This window comes from Etheostoma spectabile, chromosome 10 (assembly GCF_008692095.1).
Source record: "Etheostoma spectabile isolate EspeVRDwgs_2016 chromosome 10, UIUC_Espe_1.0, whole genome shotgun sequence".
Lineage (NCBI taxonomy): Eukaryota > Metazoa > Chordata > Actinopteri > Perciformes > Percidae > Etheostoma > Etheostoma spectabile.
Window position 1 is genome coordinate 8,298,499 of NC_045742.1, and position 11,868 is coordinate 8,310,366.

General features: G+C 39.1%; 2 protein-coding genes across 2 annotated transcripts in view; both read left to right on the top strand.

The window, feature by feature from the left end:
* Nucleotides 1-3,268, top strand: part of lrit3a (info leucine-rich repeat, immunoglobulin-like and transmembrane domains 3a) — a 7,150-nt gene extending 3,882 nt beyond the window's left edge. Inside the window, exons 3-4 of the mRNA XM_032527563.1 lie at nucleotides 950-1,255; nucleotides 1,479-3,268. Of these exons, the coding sequence (XP_032383454.1) occupies nucleotides 950-1,255; nucleotides 1,479-2,506 (1,334 nt within the window). The 3' untranslated portion in view covers nucleotides 2,507-3,268. The remainder of the gene's footprint in view (nucleotides 1-949; nucleotides 1,256-1,478) is intronic.
* A 2,789-nt stretch (nucleotides 3,269-6,057) lies between these two features.
* Nucleotides 6,058-11,868, top strand: part of egf (epidermal growth factor) — a 21,437-nt gene continuing 15,626 nt past the window's right edge. Inside the window, exons 1-7 of the mRNA XM_032527557.1 lie at nucleotides 6,058-6,702; nucleotides 9,479-9,678; nucleotides 9,856-10,037; nucleotides 10,668-10,895; nucleotides 10,991-11,193; nucleotides 11,333-11,446; nucleotides 11,672-11,794. Of these exons, the coding sequence (XP_032383448.1) occupies nucleotides 6,576-6,702; nucleotides 9,479-9,678; nucleotides 9,856-10,037; nucleotides 10,668-10,895; nucleotides 10,991-11,193; nucleotides 11,333-11,446; nucleotides 11,672-11,794 (1,177 nt within the window). The 5' untranslated portion in view covers nucleotides 6,058-6,575. The remainder of the gene's footprint in view (nucleotides 6,703-9,478; nucleotides 9,679-9,855; nucleotides 10,038-10,667; nucleotides 10,896-10,990; nucleotides 11,194-11,332; nucleotides 11,447-11,671; nucleotides 11,795-11,868) is intronic.

Genomic DNA, 11,868 nt, shown 5'->3' on the forward strand with positions numbered 1-11,868 from the left:
ATATATATATATATATATATATATATTTATTTATTTTAGATAGATGGTTTTGTGTTAAGTATTTTCATATACAAGACTAGATGTTTGTTTATTGTTTCTGTGTTTCATAGACAGTGGAAAAGAATTGTAGAAATTGTATGAGGGCAAACTAGCTTATCTGTGCCAAAAGAGCTGGCTGTGCTCTCTAGTGTATGTGAAGGAGAAACAGGATTAAGCTGGAGGACAGATGATACCTTCTTTAGCATATACTAAAATCATTTCATGTTAGTAATATAGTAGAGGTGTGCTCACCCTGACAATTTACAATTTTTTTTTTTAAATATACAACATTAAAATATGGTTTGTACTTGAAACTAGGATGTCAGAGAAAATCAAGGGCATTATAGGGATTATAAAGTGTTAACGTTGTCAGTGATCTATTGACATTTATACCAACAGAAAGTCTAATTGAAAATGTGTGTTGCCACAAACTGGAGTGAGGCCAGAGCCAGCTTAGGTGCTTTGCCACTGTTAAGACAAACTAATCTGGTTAAAGGGCTTTAATATGCAACGGTACATGTGCTTATCTATTGTGTGCAGCAGGTGTTTATACAGAAGTATATATGTACAAGGTTCATTTCTACAGATCTTCCCAGGTCTAGTTTGTAGCATTTAGGGAAATCCTTTGGCAGAAAAGGAATATAATAAATACAACAAATATTAACATAACATTAACTATGTTTTCATTAGTGTATAATTCCGTGAAAGTATGAATCATTGTGTTTTCATTCATTTAGAATAAGTTGTTTGTGTCTACATACAGAGTGTGGTCCTCTACCAAGGAGTCCACCATGTTGCAGCGCAATATTTCTACAGTAGCCCAGAACGGGAAAACCAAACACTGCCTCTAGGTAGGGCATTATGAAACAGCAATCAATGATCATCATTTGTCTTATCTTTTCATCTGCAGGCCTCCAAGATAACCCCTGGTTCTGTGACTGTAAAATATCCAAGCTGATTGAGCTATCCAAAATGTCTGGCACACCAGTCGTTTTGATGGACCTATACATGGCCTGCAGTGCACCAGAGAATCTGGCTGGTGTCCTTTTTCAGCGTGCTGAAATTGACAACTGTGTAAAACCATCGGTCATGACTTCGGCAACTAAGATCACATCTGATTTGGGCAGTAATGTTATCCTGCGATGTGACACCACAGGGTTTCCAACACCAACTCTTTACTGGGCTAAGTCAGATGGCTCACTAGTCGACAACACAGGTATAATATACAAGCTTTCAAAACTTTAACCATTTTAGAAAACAAAACCAATGCTGTTTTCATTAAGACTTACATACCATTTAGAAATCTATATATATTATTTGTAGATTTTGCTTGGTGAGTATGAATCACGGTACTACTGCCACAAAGTCTTAATCCATTAGAAAAGCAGTTGGTAAGACTTGATCCATGTTGACTTTTGTGTTGTTGTTTCACTTTGTAGTCCAGGAGTCACCTGGAGACGGCATCAGATGGTCCATCATGAGCTTGCATGGAATATTGTTCAAAGATGCCGGAAACTACAGTTGCAAAGCAAAGAATGATGCTGGAAACGCAGAAGCAACCATTTCACTCTTGGTTGCTGGTGCTACCAGTACCGCCGTCCTTCCACTGAAGCCTAACAAAACTGAACCAACTAGCCAAAGCACAACATTTACTCCTCCAACATATACTCCAAACTCACCCACCGTCACATCCACAGTTCTTCCAAGAACATCAACAACATCTGCTGTCGCAAAGAAGCCGAAAACTACGACCAGCAACAGTTTACTAAAAGGATCAATCAAACAAGCAAAATCTCAGCAAAGAGCTGATGGGAGAAAGCTTGCAGCAGATGAAACGAGCAAGAAAAGTGATGCATCAAAGTCTGTCAAAGACCTTAAGATTGTGGAGGAAACATCTGACACTGCAGTATTGCTCTGGACAGCAGATGGCTTACCAGATGATGCCCCACTCACAATTGTATACTCACCTTATGATGAGGACGATATCAAAAGGACAGTGGAAACTAATGCTGGCAGTGGAAAAGTGCTCCTAGATGGACTGTCATCTGGAATGAGATACTCTGTTTGCCTTGTAGCAAAAGGCAGTGCTGCTGGAAAAGATCCTTGCATTGACTTCTACACTTTGGTCAGTGTAGAGGATGGTGGGCAGAGCCAGTTTTTCATTATCATAAGTGGCATTGCTTGTGCTTTGGTTTTGTCTCTTATTGCATTGTTGCTCTACAAGATTCTGGCTCTGTACTGTAAGGGACACAGCACCGATTTGGACCAAGAGGAGCTTGAAAAAGACAGCTATGTCAAGTTTGAGACAATTTCCATGAAACAAAGGACCTTGAACTCTCGTCCTACAGAGCTTTGGGCAAGGAGAGCAACTCATGAATCAGAGCGAATGCTCCTGTGCTCCAGGTCAAGCATTGACTCCCAGATGACGTATAAGAGTGACAGTTCCCGGTCTGAGTATCTCTGCTGACGCCAAGAATCCATGGCCATTGCTCAAACGCCATGCTAGTAACACATATGAAATACTTGGTATATGCCTTTTATGACACTGATAAACTATAATTATAAAATTATTTATAAATCTTTATAAACGTACTATATTCATTTTTACAGAGTGGGGCTGTAAAAAAAATAATTGGCTGTATTGAATGGTAAAACACATTTATTCTGCATTTTCTGTCAACTACTTATCTATAAAGATTTATTTAATGATTTAGAAGTGTAGATGACATAAAAACATTCCCTAAAGGTTAAAAGACCAATCAGATCAGTCAATGAATATTTTTATTAATGTCATTGATCATGGAGCCTTATATTTGATGAAGACATTTGAATGATTGTCACTACAGCACGGCACCTTTGTTGGACTATATAACTTTTAAATAGTATCATACAAAGAGCCTGTCCGTTAGCTGTGTGGTGTTTTATGTTATACCCATTGCCAAAGTTAAAGTATCAGATATGAACATTATGTGGTGGTGTCAAAGAAGACCCATTATCCACAATTACATTTAAGACATTAAATGTTACTTTAAGCATCAAGCTGATTGTTGCCTTAATGGAGAAGAATGTATGGTCATGGACAAGAAAGTATGGTCAGTGGGTTTAATAGAATATGTGTCTAGTGACTCTCGTCTGATACACATTGCCAGTTTCAATAACTCTATGTATACATTTGTTGACAAATGAAGATGTACATTTGTTTTTAATAAACTGAACAATATTTCCATTATATTTGAGTTGGGCTATATGGGTTATAGAAGTAGATAGGTGCACATATAATAGGTCCCTCAAATACAATTTCCAAAAATGGAAAAATGATCTCTGATAATTATTCAGAATTCTCAATCAGCAACAAATTGTGTGCCTTTTCTGGGCATCACCAGGTGAAACTAAATCCCAGTGTTATAATGCACTCTGTACTCATGTACAAGAGAAGATTGCCTGGAAAACCGCATATCATCCACTCTGAATCACACACACAACTTGATATAGAAGAAAAAGATAGAGGTACACAGACAGATATCACATGTCTCAAGAACCAGAGCAGACTTTTTCAACCTGAAAATCAATGGGTCACAGATTCTTTAAAGATCTGAACAGGCGTTGCCATAAATCTTGCTAAGAAGATGGGTGGATCTATAAAACTGTTCCCATGGATACCTCTGTGCCTCCACCAGCTGTATGAGCCTGCAGTACTAAGTAATCTCTAATACCAGCTGTGATGTTATGATGGCAACAACCAGGCTGTTTTTATAAAGAGAGTAAAAAAGGATGGTAGACAAGGGCTGGGCTGTTAATGATAGATAAACTATGAATGAATAGAGAGACAGGCAGATGGAAAGACAGATGGATTGTTAGATAGGTAGAGAGATACAGGAGCTCTCACAGGCACGAGGGCTAGGAAGATAGACAGAGGGAAAAGAGACGCAGACATGCCACCAGATCAATACACAGAATGATATGAACAGATACAATCTATTTCTTCTTTAATTGTGATACAGTCGCAACTGGGCTGTGGTCTATGAAAGCAAATATAGACAGGGCAAGTGGAAGTGAGATATTTTACTTCTCTAGAAGCTTTACAGTTGCGCCATAAATCTCCTGGCAACCACGACTTGGTTCCATTATAGCCGTCCAGTGGAAAATTGGCTACATGTAATTAGTGATAGAATATACGACAACAAGGCTAGAAAAAAATTATCACTCAACAGTCGTTACGGTTGTTGAACCATTTTGTAGCATAAGACATACATGATTGAATGTTAAAATCAGCTCTGATAATGTAGCATAAGATTGGCCGGACAATCAACGCAGTGGGGGCGGTATTACGCTCACCATTGTGCAGAAAAGAGAGCCGAGCCAGAAGGCAAAGCTCTCAATCTACTGGTCAATTTCCGTTCCTGCCCTCACCTATGGTAATGAGTTAGGTCATGACTGAAAGAACGAGATCCATTGTACAAGCACAAATGGGTTTCCTCAGGAGGGGGGCTGATGTCTCCCGTAGAGATAGGGTGAGAAGCTCAGTCATCCGTGGGGAGCTCGGAGTAGAGCCGCTGCTCCTTTGCTCCTGTTGAACGGAGCCCGTCAAGGTGGTTCGGGCATCTGGTAAGGATGTCTCCTGGGTGCCTCTCTAGGGGGGTGTTCCAGGCACATCTAGCTAGGAGGGGGCCTCGGGGAAGACCCAGGACTAGGTGGCGGGATTATATCTCCAACCTGGCCTGAGAACGCCTCGGGATCCCTCAGTCGGGGCTGGTTAATGTCGCTCGGGAAAGGGAAGTTTGGGGCCCCCTGCTGGAGCTGCTGCCCCCGCGACCCGACCACAGATAAAAGGATGACAATAGATGGATGGATAGATGTTAATGTGAAACAATGAGCTTATCCTTCGCTTTTTTTATCTAGAGGTCTAGCACAAAGCCATTGCTGCTTACTATGTCTGTTTAGTCAATCGTAAAATGATATCAAACATTAGAATATCCAAATCAACAGCCAAGTAATGTAAACACAAACAGTATATGATTTACTGATCCATGTCAATATTTTTCCAGGTCAATATTTTTCTGTAGCAGTATGTAGTAGTAGCTGTAGAATGAAAAAACATTTAAACAGTTACAATGAACCAAACAGATTTGTAAAACAATATACAGTAATACATTTTTTTATATATTTTATATATTATATTTTAAACAAAACAGAGCTACATGTTGAAATTGACCGGAATTCTCCTTTAATACAACAGCAGCATCTACACTCTTCCTGTTTCCTAGATATGCACTCTACCTGATGATTTAAACCCATGTGTGATTGTCATTCAGCACACTAGTCACTTGAAGTGAAATTATAGACATTTTCATTGTTATCTGCCAGGGGTTGTATCGTGGGAAAAGGTCAGTGTCCTTCAGACTGCTAGCATTAGTCTGGAGACAAGGCGATTTTCTCAGCCATGTAAATCTTGAACTGACCCTCTTCACGGTTACTGGTGACGTTGTTGCTGACAATAACCTAGTCATTGAGGGTATGAATAGAGGTTTTGGTTCCTGGAGTCTGTCCCTAAATTGTTTGTCCTCGTTTTACCCAGGCACACAACTAACAATCAGCTCCACTCCTCCTTCGTTCTCTATAAATTAATCATTCTACCGATTCCCCCCGGCAGCCAGATGAACTTCAACAGTGGACAATCTGACACAGTGACTCCTCGTTCACACACACACACACACACACACACACACACACACACACACACACACACACACACACACACACACACACACAGGACAGAAAACTCTGTGGCTACTTTGTGTGTGGCATGTGTAAGTTTCACTTGCACTGTAAGTGTATGCAATTTATGAATGGTGTTATAGTTTGAAAAAAAGATGCCAAAGGTCAATTATTTTTCCCAATAAATAAATGAAATAATATTTTAAGGTTGTGTTCGGCCTAATATCCTTAATTGCAACGTCCATCTCCCAGTCTCTTTCTCCGAGACACAAAAACTCTGTTGCACCCATCCACATTCAGAAAGGACAGGGGGTGGGGTGGGGGAAGATGTCGTTATTATGTGGAACCTTTCTTCGGCCCAGCCTCATTGCTGGCATATTCCACATTCTGCTTGAGACACTGACTGCAGAAGATCTTGCTCCAATGCTGGACTAACATGTGCAAAATTTACCACGGGGGTGTCAGGAATTTCAATCTTTGCTTCCAAAACAGACTGGCAGCCTAGGGGCCAAAGCAGGGAGTGAGCAGGATCCCGAACAGTTTTTTTGTTATGTCGGTTGAACACTGCCCAGCAGTGTTACCATCTTTATTCTGGGCACTCCATCTTTTCATTGGGGTTTTACATCTCTCTGCAGCTCAACGTCTTCTGGTATGTAAAGTTCCGCTGTCTCTTTAAGTTGAACCCTTGGACAAGGATGCCAACAGTTCATAAACAAATGTTGCTTAATTTTGGAGAATTCTTGTGTGCCAGTGCTAATAGCGGGAATGCCTGAGAAAAAGTGAACAAGTGCCGCTCCTAAGGCAGGAAGGAGTGTAGGATTATGTTGGCTGCAACAATCACAGCAGCGCTGATCTATATTATGGTGCAAAGCTCTGGAGCCTTGGCCCTCGGTACAGCATGTTGGGATGAACGTCTATCGCGAGCAGGGAGAAACAACAGCTGTGTGGGTGAGTTTGTTTGACACCTCTCCTGTTTAAACTGTGACTCCCAATTCATGGTAAAGTATTGACTCCTGGATACTCTTCTGGTTGTGAGGTTGTTTTGTCCTTAAACTACGTGTGTCATGTTTTGTAGATGTACCTGTGTGTACTTGGCAAAGAAAGTAGTTAAGATGACAAATTAACAATCAAAAACAGTATCTTCTGAGTATAGTTGGTACTTCTGATAAAATTGTAAGTAATATGACATTATCACAGGGCAGGTTGGCCAGGGAAGATCTACTTTCATAAGTCACATATAAATAATGGTAAAATGTGATGATGCTCAACATGTATATGAATATACCATATATTATCATATAATACACATTTAGAGTGCCACACCGCACCGTCATCCAAATTTTTGATGTACAATCATCAGTATACAGCACATTTTATTTGATCAATCTTCTATCAATTTTAGGTAGACACTGTAAGTATAACTTGAAGTTTATGTATTATTTCAAAACCTAGATAACCTATTTTGTATGTGTTTTTTTCTTACACAATACACTTTTGCTTCAGTGATACATGATTTAATTATTTATCTAATTTGGTAGAAATCCCATTCTGCACAAACATTCCTTTCTGTGCTCTTTGCGGGTATTACCCTTAACAGACTTTACACTGTAAAGAGGGTAAAAGCTGGGCATTCTACAATATTTGTGACAAAGTGAACTTGGTTAAGCAGACAATATAATGCATTGTAGCAAAGGTACAGTAAACTGGCCTGCGCTTGAGTGGGAGTATCTCAGGTTGAGCCCAAAGTTTTTGTGGAATGCCACAAGGACATCAGTTGAAGCTTACAGAGGTGAGCTGATGTATAAAAACTTGTTGGAATGACCGCTGTCATGCTAGATTGGCAGAGTTAGGTAAAAAATATTATGTTTTATAATGAATTGTAATAATGTGATATTTTCACTTATCCCATGGAGAACATGAGTTGGTTTAGTTTCTTCTCCACTCGAACAGGGTAGATACTCTTAAACACCTTACTGCACAGTATGTGAAAAGCAGCCTTACAATTACCTGGAAATATTTTGTTTAAAAAAACTTACGTGGGTACATATACATATTGTGGCTTCAACAGCAACATTGGCTGTTCCAACATATCAACACATTTTTTTGCTCCTATTGAAAATGTATTTATCCAACTCAATGCCCTTTTCCACTTTGCACCATGCTGTGCCGAGAATGATCCCACATCTCTAGTCACTACTGCAACATCAAAGTTGGCCAAACCCTAAAAGGTTGTGCAAAAAATTAAAGGAAAAGTACTGTAAGCTACGTTCAATATCATTCCCATAAATATTTGGTTTGACAGCTCATTTGCAGCTAAAATACTCAATCAGTTGGTTCTTTGCATTGGTTAACCCACTGAAATAACATCCAAAATGGCCACTTAAACTGTCCTAATGAACGTTAACAACAAAGTAAAATGGGGAATCAACGTCTACATGAATTGCCTACCTGTGCATGCATTAGGAGCAACTGTTTTTGTGTAACTATGCTAACAGATCCAAAAGGGCTTACATTTGTTTTGTTTTTTAATTGTAAAATGAAAAATACTGTTTTTAAAATTACCAGTTTTCCAATAAATTCCAATGAACTGAGTTTACTAGCTCAAGAATCATGCTGACCACCATGTGAACTTGTCATTTAATGATTCATCAGGATGCCTCCTAGCAACTTAGCACAAGGAGCCATCTTGGGGACCTCAGCCCAGACATTATTATGTTGTTTCTCTGGTGTTTCTCATTGTTTTCTTCATTCCATAGAGTTAAGAGTGGTATCCTTGGTTGCACATGACAGTGTTATTATCATGATAGACCATCGCACCTTCTATCAATAGTCATCCAGACAGCAAACACAGATTTGGCTTCACCTCATAGACCAGTTTGTCAAAGTTTAATGGCCTCTCAAGCAAACTAAATCTATTTAATAAAAACCTAACTCTGTGTTTCCAACAACTGACATGTTGGAATGGACATCCACTCATTCACCCATCTCATTCCATTTACAAATGTAGAAGTTTTACCACTTTTTTGCTGGTCATTACAATTTATTAGAGCCTTAGTGTCTAAATGCTGTGTACTAAAGCAGAAACCTGTTAGAGAAAAAAAAAAAAACACTAACCACTTCAGCCTTTAGCCTTAAACTTTATTCATTGCAGAGTATTGTCAGAGTCAAACGATGAGCGATGTGTTGCTAAGGGATAGTGTTTTATTCAGAAGCAGCTGAGTCTGCCTTGAACTTCCTCCCAATACAGCCATGAATAGGCTTTTTAATTAGATAATTTGACTCATTTGACAACAACTGCCAACAAAAAGAGGGAAGAAGCAGCTACTGCCAGGGTTACCTAACTGTACCTGGTATTCATTTAATTTAAGTAATAATTTAATTCAAAAGAAAATCTGTAGTTGAAAAAAGGGGAAAATACTTGCTATGTATTTGACTAATATTTAGAGCTGCGAGGTTTATTCAATGTGTCATGTATTAGTCTGACCACAAAAAATAAATCACTATTTTGATAATCGTTTAATACTTTCTGTTATTTTTCAAAATGTCCAAGTATTCTGTGGTTTCAACTCTTCAAATAAAAGGATTTGTTGCTTTTCTTTTGTCATGTGACAGTAAACTCAATATCTTTGGGTTTTGGACTGTCAGACAAAACAAACAAATTGAAGAGATCAAACGCATGGAATTCATGAGATTCATTGGAGACGTGGTGTTTTATTTTGTTAAGCCTCACAGCCCTTCCTGATATTTGGCCATGGGAAAGCTATTCATCGGATGGACCTCGATGGGACAAACCAGAGACGGCTTGTGGCTGGCGTGGGAAGCTCGATCCTGCTTGACTTTCATTTCAGAGAGGAGAGAGTTTACTGGGCTGACAAACACACTGGGGTCATCTACAAAGCATCAGTGAGAGGAGTACACAGACAGGTGATTAAGTAACGACTCTAAAGATGTAGAGAACTTAGCTGGCGTGAATAGATTCCAGTCTGTTGTCTAAAAATGTATTCAAATTCATCAAAAGTTTATTTTTTGTTAAGATTTGAAAAGTATGCATTTGTCTGGGGTTCGTTTAAGACAATTTTAATGTTTATGTTTGTTTTTCAGAAACTGTACTCATCTGACAAACATCTCTCGGGACTTGCGGTGGATTGGGTTTGGAACAGTGTATATTGGACAAGTGGAGAAAAGGGAAAAATCAAGATCATGGATATAAATGGGAAAAATCAAAGGACTATTTTAAGACACTTAACCAAACCCAGTTGTATAAACGTTGACCCCACTAACAGGTAATCCATTCTCCATTACACTTTTGATGTCATTTTTTAGTGTAGAGTAAAGGAAGATGGTTCCTATACAACTTCTCACACAGTTCAGAGTACTGGCATGCTGTTTGTGTGTTACTATAAATGTTTAATCTCCCTCCATCAAGCATGGCCGGCACAGAGGTGCAAAATGACAGACTGACTTTCACATTCACATTTCACGTTTTTACCAGGCCACACACAGTACTGTCAACCATTTTATTGCATTTTGGTCGAGCAGACTGACAAGTGGACATGCACAAGTAAATTATGGCAGAGAAAGATTTCTATAACATTTAGGAATATTTCTCCATGGTAATAAAATGCCTATAGCATGTTTACATTACTTTGTACTTAGTTTGTTGTTTATTAAACACTAATAAAATATGACTATAAGGCAACGAAATTATAAAGCTTCTGATGTTGGGGCATTCATGTACCATTCATATAACAAAATTCCCAAACAGGGGCATTAGTAGTAGCATCTAACTTAACTGGCACTATTTTGTAATTGAGAAACACACAAAGTGACCAAATAACTTTTGAAAAAAATAGAGATATTTGGGAATACTTATTTACAAAGCCCGTTCTTAGTTCAAAACTAATATTTTGCAGGTTTCTTTTTTGGCTGTCTGGCGGGACGACTCCAAGTATTCAGCGGTCTGATGCAACAGGACAGATGAAAACTACACTTATTAAGATAGCAGAACAACTGGAAGCACTGTCGATTGACCGAGTGGATAAAAGACTGTACTGGGTTCAGTTTGGTCTGCAAGGAGAAAGTGCCATTGCCTCTTGTGATTACAACGGGAACGTCCTGCACATCATAGATACGCCCATTCAGTGAGCATATTGTTGTTTTCTGTTCATTATTCTATCATCTTATTTTTGTTAGTAAACCTGGATAAAACACTTATGTTTTTGTCTTCTTTGGTCAGGTCTAAGTCACTGGGGATATCAGTTTTTCTGGAGCACTTGTACTACACTGATGCTGCATCTCGGGTTATGAAACAAGTAAACAAGTACACTGGTGGAGAGCCACGGACTGTTAACATAAAACAAATGGCAAAACCCCCAGTTGATATCAAGGTGGTACATCCCCTCAACCAGCCAATGGCAGACTCCCAATCACCATTTCCAGGTTACAGCTCAACTTTGACATTTAAATTGCTCTGTGTCTCTCTCCATTTTATATTATTTGTATTTACATTTATTTTACAGTACATATGTCTCAAATGACAATGTTTTAGTGATGTATAACCGTTAACCCTTTCAAGCAGGTTGTAACGAAGAGAGTGGAAATTGCGTGAATGTGTGTTCCAGTCTAGCTGAGCAAGGGACTTGCCAGTGCAGTGAAGGCTTTGCTCTCAGTAAACAAGGCACTTATTGTGAAGGTTAGTAGCTGTTCCACTAATTTTTTTTTTGTCCACTTTGTTCAGAAACGAGCCACAGCATTGACTGCTTATTACCAAAGATGGAATGAGGCTTACAATATGAAGTCTATTACCCATCCTAAACATATATCCCCCTGTGGCCACAAATAGAGTAAAAGTAAAGTATAGCAGGGCATTCGAATAGGAGCATCTACTAATCACTATTTCTGTCTGTTTGTGCCATAGATGTGAATGAATGTGCTCACTGGAACCACGGCTGCTCTCTTGGTTGTGAAAACATCCCAGGCTCCTATTTCTGTACCTGCCCTAAAGGATACGCCCTCCTACCAGACAGGAAGACTTGTGGAGGTATAGTGGAAAGTTCACTGCGCTGCCCATGTACACAGACGCCGCATTGGAAACTGTATATATATATATATATA